The 7,500-nt window shown below is 40.5% G+C and overlaps 2 protein-coding genes across 5 annotated transcripts in view; both read left to right on the plus strand.

The window, feature by feature from the left end:
• The window catches only part of zgc:175280 (cationic amino acid transporter 2 family protein), a 10,854-nt gene extending 8,087 nt beyond the window's left edge, over positions 1-2,767 (plus strand). For both annotated transcript variants that reach the window (XM_060862417.1, XM_060862416.1), the window contains exons 9-12: positions 84-196; positions 905-1,071; positions 1,153-1,261; positions 2,035-2,767. In XM_060862417.1, the coding sequence (XP_060718400.1) occupies positions 84-196; positions 905-1,071; positions 1,153-1,261; positions 2,035-2,183 (538 nt within the window). In that variant the 3' untranslated portion in view covers positions 2,184-2,767. The remainder of the gene's footprint in view (positions 1-83; positions 197-904; positions 1,072-1,152; positions 1,262-2,034) is intronic.
• A 385-nt stretch (positions 2,768-3,152) lies between these two features.
• The window catches only part of zgc:152816 (uncharacterized protein LOC777712 homolog), a 10,809-nt gene continuing 6,461 nt past the window's right edge, over positions 3,153-7,500 (plus strand). Inside the window, exons 1-7 of one of the 3 annotated variants that reach the window (XM_060862413.1) lie at positions 3,153-3,306; positions 4,454-5,047; positions 6,533-6,594; positions 6,881-6,972; positions 7,080-7,126; positions 7,231-7,347; positions 7,464-7,500. The exon at positions 7,464-7,500 is cut by the window's right edge and continues 89 nt beyond it. In XM_060862413.1, the coding sequence (XP_060718396.1) occupies positions 4,505-5,047; positions 6,533-6,594; positions 6,881-6,972; positions 7,080-7,126; positions 7,231-7,347; positions 7,464-7,500 (898 nt within the window). In that variant the 5' untranslated portion in view covers positions 3,153-3,306; positions 4,454-4,504. Of the gene's footprint in view, positions 3,335-3,804; positions 3,823-4,453; positions 5,048-6,532; positions 6,595-6,880; positions 6,973-7,079; positions 7,127-7,230; positions 7,348-7,463 lie in introns of those variants that run through there. The other 2 variants (XM_060862414.1, XM_060862415.1) reach the window with 2 other exon arrangements.

Here is a 7,500-nt window from a genome sequence, read left to right on the forward strand (position 1 = left end):
ATCATACAGTAGCATTAGCTATTAACTTAAAGTTTATAACCTCTGGCAATTTAGACAGAGTGTATAATTGTGTGTCCACACAGATACCAAGCAGATTCAGACAAGATGAGTGAGAAGAAATGGAGTTTAATACGACCGCCATCTTCACCTACAGCCACCAGCTCTAAAGTCATCTCCATACTGACCATCATCATCCGTGAGGCTTCTCTTTCTTCCACATTCCGTTAACAACAATACGGTGTTTGTTCATCTGAGTATAAAGTAAACAAGAATAAAATGTCTTAAAATCTCTGTCTCTTTCACTCAGCACATATTACTGTAACCATGTCAAATATTTCACATGTTCTGTATATAAATATTTTAAAATCCTAAGCAGATTTCACCAAATCAAGTTAACCAAGTTTACCAAATGACTTTCCAAATTTCACCAAATTAACTTTATAAGTTTACCAAATGACTTCCGCATTGTTACAGGACCATAGACTAATGATTTAGCTAGCTAGCATGTACTGTACCAGTTCAATCAAAAGCACAGTCACACTGAACACTAGGTAAAGAAAGTCAACATTTGAGTTGAGAAAAGACTCCATGTGACAAAAATTACACTGTAATTACATGTAGGATCAACCGCTGAAACCAGCTAACAGTGAATATGACATCAAAACTTCCTAAGCAGTGACATAAATGAAAGACTAGATGATTGAAAAGTCAACACTGTACTGTACCGTTGCTGAACATTTGCCACTAGTTGCTTTTAAAAAAACACTAGCTAAAATGTTGTGCTTATGGAACAATTAATCTTTCTCTGTAGCTAAGATTTAGACTTTAGAATTCTGCTTGTATGATTTCAAGTCTCTTAGTGACACACAGTGTGTGTGTGTGTGTGTGTGTGTGTGTGTTACAGTTGTGGTGGTAGTAGCTCTCAGTGTGATTCTGACGAAGGGGGTGGAGTCAGGCCAGGTGGAAACATGGTGGATGATTTTGATCATCTGCGTACTCGCGTTGTTTTTACTCACTGCTGTAGTCATCATCTGGAGACAACCACAGAGCAGCAGCAAGGCTGCCTTCATGGTGAGACTCTGACCTTTAACCTTCATCACACCTCACTTACATTTTCTATAATGGCTAAAAGCCGAATCGCTCTGGCTACAGGTTCCTCTGGTGCCGGCGCTTCCCATTCTCAGTGTTTTTGTCAACATTTATCTGATGGTTCAGCTGGGAGGAGAGACGTGGATCCGGTACGCAGTGTGGATGGCGATAGGTAAGATGAACACTGAGCGCTGGAGTTGCTTAGTGACATCGCATCGTCAATCTTCTCCGTCCATTTTAAATTCCACTGTATTATACTAGCACAAGGTGGCGTTTAAACCAGTCAGAGCGAGCTGCTGGACCGTAAGCTGGGTGACTGTGAGATGTAGACTCTGTTACAGGGTTACTCTAAAATGTCACTAGACAGCAGGTGACACCATAACACTACCTTCACACATACAGTCATTCCATTGCTGCAAGTCTCCAGTCACTGGACTAAGAAATCATTAGAGGGAGTTCCTGCTTCTGGTTGCCATGGTAATAAGGCTTATCAGAGAGTGGAGCAATTAGCATTCCATATCAGATGTGAAGGAGAAGCAGTGTGTGCTGTTTGTCACAGGTCACTTGTCTTCAGTTCCATTGGTGAACTGAGTCACAGCGTATTTGCATAAAGTTAAACATTTCTCATGTATTTGCTGACGTTCTCTGCCATCATGTCGCCGGTAGTCACCAACTCTCAGTGAAAACAAAGGAGAAAAAGCCTCTTGACTTCATATTGTTTCAGATTACGTGCTTTATGCAAATTAATTATGACAGATGAAAGCTACAAATCCCCATGAATTTAGCTGGAAGGATTCCTCAGTCCATTCCTGAAAAACTTCATCTTATCTTCTGACACATATTCTCTACATCTCAGAGCAAACACACATCTGTGATGACTTTTCTGTGTGTGTTGTGTGTGTGTGTGTTCTCTACAAACTGTAACTGCATTAATCTGCTGTTCAGGGCTGCTGATCTATTTTGGCTACGGTGTTTGGCACAGCGTCCAGAAGAAACGAGACGAATCTCCTCATCACATTGAGCCCAATACCATCTGTGCCCAGGTGGAGGAAGCCAAGAAAGACAATGTTTCTCTGCGACAAAGCAAACTCTAAAGTTTTCCCAGATCTCCACCCAAGCTTTATTAATACTTATTAACTCATGTTATGCTGTATTTCTTTTCAATTCCCTGTCTTCCTGTCCTGTCCCCCCTTGTCATATTGTATGTATTGTATGTATGGACAGGTTGATGGCTAATTTCTCTGGTATCTGTTACCAGTGACAATAAAGGCTACTACTACTGATCCAAAATAAACATATATATCATTATACAATAAACAGATACTGTATATTGTCTTTTACAAGACAGAAAAGAAATGTTCTAAAGACTTGAAGGAGTCATCCAAAAAAGTCCTTATGCATATTATATACATAACACTTTTATAGACTGTGTATTTACGATGCCATATTCTGTAAAGTAATTTAATTTTTCAGCTGCTGAAATGCTGACTAAAGTACTGAATGTGGCCATATTTGATTATTAGTTCTCGTTTATGATAATATGTAAATAGGTTTATTTACTTTTCAGCTCTTTTCAGGAAGACAATGTTAAACATTTACCTGAGATATATAATCATTCAAGGTCATGTATTTTAATATTCTTTTATTGTAACACTAATAAAATTCATATTTTTCTTCAGTGCTTGTCTCCCAGTTCTGTTATTAATGGTTATAAACGGTATAGTAATAGTAGTAGCAATAATAGTAATAATAATAATAATAATAATAATAATAGTAATAATAATAATTATAATAGTAATAATAATAATAATAATAATAATAATAATTATAATAGTAATAATAATAATCATAATAATAATTGTAATAATAATAATAATAATCGTAATAATTTGTACACAGCAATAGGATTCTGAGTAGATACAGTGTGATTAAACAATATATGAAACTGAAAAATAATAAAAAATAAACAAGCCTACATATTTATTACCATAGAGTGTTTATTTTAATGTTCAGTCACTTAGCTGAACACATGTTTTTACTGCCCGAGTTTATGATATCGATACAAACAGCAGTAGTTTATCTTCGGTACCGGTAGCGCGGTGTGGATCAGTCCGACTTTATGCACAAAAACATGGCGAAGTGAACAGTTCAGTTGCGTGGCTTTTAGCAGGACACTTTCGTGCACCGAAAACAGAGGGATTCATCAAATACAATTCGGTATTTTGTTCAAATCGTATATAAAAATGTAAGCGTGTTTGTGGCGACTACGTGAAACTTCATTGTTTACAACACGACCAATAATGGGAATGATTAGCTTAGCCAGCTAGCTCCTCTTAGCCTAGCCTAGCCTAGCTTATCATAAGCGCTACAACTCCGCATAAACGTCTGTTATAAAGCATCACAGGTCCGTTATTCTTTTTCACGGTGATTCGGGGTCGTTTTATAAGATTCTGGTTTAATAAGATTTTTAAGGCTGATCTGTAAAACAATGTGAGGTGGAATACCAAACGTATCCGAGGCGCTAAGTGCCCTACATAGGGATTGAAGTGATGGGGACTTGATCACTACCTAGGGCACTTAGTCTCCGATTGGGTAGCGGATTGGCTTACGTAGGCTCGCGTGCTAGGTAGCTAACGCTAGCTATTTGTCTACTTTATAGTTTTATTTTAATTTTTAAAATCACTCTTTCGTTCAAATGGCGATAAAGTTACACTCTTGATAATAAATGCTAAGGTAAATGAATCTGAAATGTGGTCGCAACAACAACAAAAAACACCACACAACAAACGTTTTAGCAGCTAGCATGCTAGTAACCCGTGTGTGGGTTTACAACAACAACAAATAGCTGCTTAAAACATGGAGACGTTTTATACAATTTTTATTATTTAACCACTAAAATGTCAAATTTTAAATTTATACACTTCTGGCATAAGTGGAGATGTGTGGACATAAACTCACCATCTGACCCCAATTAGGGTGTGTGTGTGTTTGTTGTGTGTGTGTTTGTTTTGTTTGTGTGTTTGTTTTTGTGTATGTTTGTTTGTGTATGTGTGTTTGTGTGTGTGTATGTAACAACTACAAGAAAAAAGAAATGTTGTTGTTGTTGCTGTTGTTGTTGTTGTTGTTGACACATACATTAAAACATCAGTTAATTAGGCTCCAGTATGTAACGTCATGAGTTGTAGTGTTAATAATAAAGAATATTTTATTTTTATTATTATTAATGTTGTTTTGTTGTTGTTTTTATTGTTTGTTTAATTATTTGTGAAATGTATTGGCTTCAAATCTTTAATAACATCTACTTATTTTTTTAATCTCGGTGTATTTCTTTAGTTTCTCTGTGGTTTTGTGTTTTGTTCTGTAGAGTCACATCTGAGAGAGGATTTCCTCTCCACTCCTGTGTGGTGATTTGAAGATGGAGTCTTCAGATAATGCGGCTGACGCGGGGCCCATGAGCGCTCAGAGCGTGTACTCGGCTCTGGGTCTCAGCTCGGAGGACGTCGAGGCTTTGGCTCAAATCCCGGAGAACGAGATCAGTGTGGAAACGTTACCGTACCTCATCATGCAGCTCAAAGCCAAGCGTTCTGAAAAGGCAGTGGCTGCCCCCACCGCTGCTACTGACACAGACAATAGTGACAAACCAGAGGCGGAGCCTAAACAGGCCAATCAGGATACAGAAACCTCAGAAAAAAGAAAAGAGAAACGTGAAAGCCCGCCACCCTCGAGTTCATCACGTCACACGTCCAGCCACGAGCATGAGCATCACGGGAAGGGGGACAGTCACAAGAAGGCAGAGCGAGCGAATACAGGAGGAAGGAGGGACTCCAGATCCAGGAAGTCCTCCCGAGAGAGACAGAGCGGGGACGGAGTGACACCAGAGGACAACGAGTTGGATGACAAACCGACGGTTTTCCCACACATCTGTACGCTGTGCAAGACTGAGAGCAATGGGTCTAAGGTAACAGACCCAAAACACACCAGAGGGCATGAACTCATAATCATACAGTCTCACAGTTTGGTCATCATCAGTCAGGTGTCAAGCCTTATAGTGGACCTCATGACAATCAGAGAGAGTGACCAGTTTTATACAGTCGGGAAAAACCTGGTAGAATTTAAAGTGAAGTGTAAATTATTTTACAGATAATAATCACGCCTGAGTTATCTGCACTTTAACGGTCCGTGTTACAGGAACTTGATACACATTGTGTCAGTGTGAGGAATTTCTAAGTGAGATCCCAAATAGTGAGAGATGCTACGAAGCTCATCCACCAGGAGGATGACAGGAGCTGCAGATATGTAAACCTCACATGGTCTTTTTTACCTCATGCTCGTTGTGGAGAATGTTTGTGTTACTGTTCGATGACACGAGCTGCATGGAGATGTTTTCTTCGTTCACACGTCAAGCTTTAGACACCATGAGTTCAGCTTTCCACCTACAGTAAACTGAGAAGGTCTGGATTCATACACTGTCTGTTTAATGTGTGTTTGAGGGGAAAAGGTCTTACAGTACAGAGACAGCGAGCACAGAGAGAGAGAGCGAGGGAGACAGAGAGAGAGTGAGGGAGAGCACAGAGAGAGAGAAAGAGAGAGCGAGGGAGACAGAGAGAGAGCGAGGGAGACAGAGAGAGAGTGAGGGAGAGTACAAAGGGAGAGATAGGGAAAGAGAGAGCGAGGGAGAGAGAGAGAGAGAGCACAGAGAGAGGGAAAGAGAGAGCGAGGGAGAGAGAGAGAGAGAGAGAGCACAGAGAGAGAGAGAGAGCACAGAGAGAGAGGGAGAGAGAGAGCACAGAGAGAAAGAGAGAGCGAGAGAGACTGAGACAGCGAGCACAGAGAGCGAGGGAGAGAGAGAAAGAGAGAGCGAGGGAGACAGAGAGAGAGCGAGGGAGACAGAGAGAGAGAGCGAGGGAGAGTACAGAGGGAGAGAGAGAGAGAGAAAAGAGAGCGAGGGAGATAGAGAGATCACAGAGAGAGAGAGAGAGAGAGAGACGTTCACACAGCTTTGCTTTTTTTTCCTAGTAAAGTTTAGTTTGTGTGTAATTTGGGGGACGTGGAGGTGAGATTTCACACCTGGCTGAAACCTGAGTGCAGATGTGTGAATATTTACAGTAAAACATCTGTATGAGTGTGTAAAGAATGTCATAGAGCCTCACAAATAGGAGGAAGTGATTCTGTATCTATAAATTACTGACAGTCAAAGTGAATATTCTGTAAGATTAAACTGAGCAGTGGAGAGGAGTGATGGAGTTACTGGTCCATCCTGAAACCTTGATTCTTCTCCTCTAACAGCATGTCACAGTGTTTTGTTCCTTTTACACCACAGCAATTTACCAACAATTACCGATTGAAAACAGGAAGCCGTTCGTGACTGAATGTTGTGTGATTAATTGGTCCTGACGTGTCGATCGTCGTTCTAATGGTTTGTTTTACTGGACTTGTTCTTCAGGCCTGGCACAGTCACATCCGGGGCATTCGGCACACCAAAGCACGGAGAGAGTTCATGCTGCTGTGAGTTTCTCTACTGATTAACAACACCGAGCTTCTTCAGGAAAAGCTCCTCTCACTGGTTTATAACAAAAAAAAACAATCAGGAGAATCTTGTGAATCATTTGTTTTTACTAACTAATGCTAGGTACTTTTATACATAGCAACAAATATATTGTAGTTTATTTTTTATGTCGAATTAAAAATTTAACAATAATCAAAAATGACAAGATAAAATTCTAACATTCCTTGTCAGCGAGCTGAGCGCTGGGGTGTGTGTTAAATGCCCCATCATGCCGTGTTCCTGCAGGTCCGGCTCAGCGGATGACTCGTACTCGTCTCGTCGAGGTTCTCGCTCGTCTCTTCCCAGTAAACGCTCCTACAGTTCAGAGCGGAGCACAGGTACCTCTCCATTCTGCAGCCTTACACTAAAGGACCTTAGACAACACTGTTCATTCATCAGTACATTCTGTGTGTGTGTGTGTGTGTGTGTGTGTGTGTGTGTTTAGGAGACCTGTCTTCACCTTCTGGAGAACGTTTTTTTCATCCTCCTAAGGTATGAGACACCGACGTAGCTGCTGATGTTCTGATCACGTGACTGAATCTTTGTATTTTCCTGTTAATGCTCTTAAGTCTGACTCTCTGCTCCATGACCTTCAGCCCTTCACGAAGGTGGTGGTGGCCAAGTATCCGATGGGCAGCATGGCCGTGGCAGACATGTTGGCGCTGGGAAAACCTTTTGGAACCATAGTGAAGCATCTTATCTTCCCTTTTAAGGTAATAACACAACAACATTTATTCTATATAGTAAATAAATATGCAGTGTGTCACTTCCTGTCACGTGTTTTAAACGTTTCTGTCCGTTTCTAGAATCAGTCTTACTTGTGTTTCAGGGATTTCTGGAGTTCAGCTCTCATGCAGAAGCAAAGA

This window comes from Tachysurus vachellii, chromosome 26, assembly GCF_030014155.1.
Source record: "Tachysurus vachellii isolate PV-2020 chromosome 26, HZAU_Pvac_v1, whole genome shotgun sequence".
Lineage (NCBI taxonomy): Eukaryota > Metazoa > Chordata > Actinopteri > Siluriformes > Bagridae > Tachysurus > Tachysurus vachellii.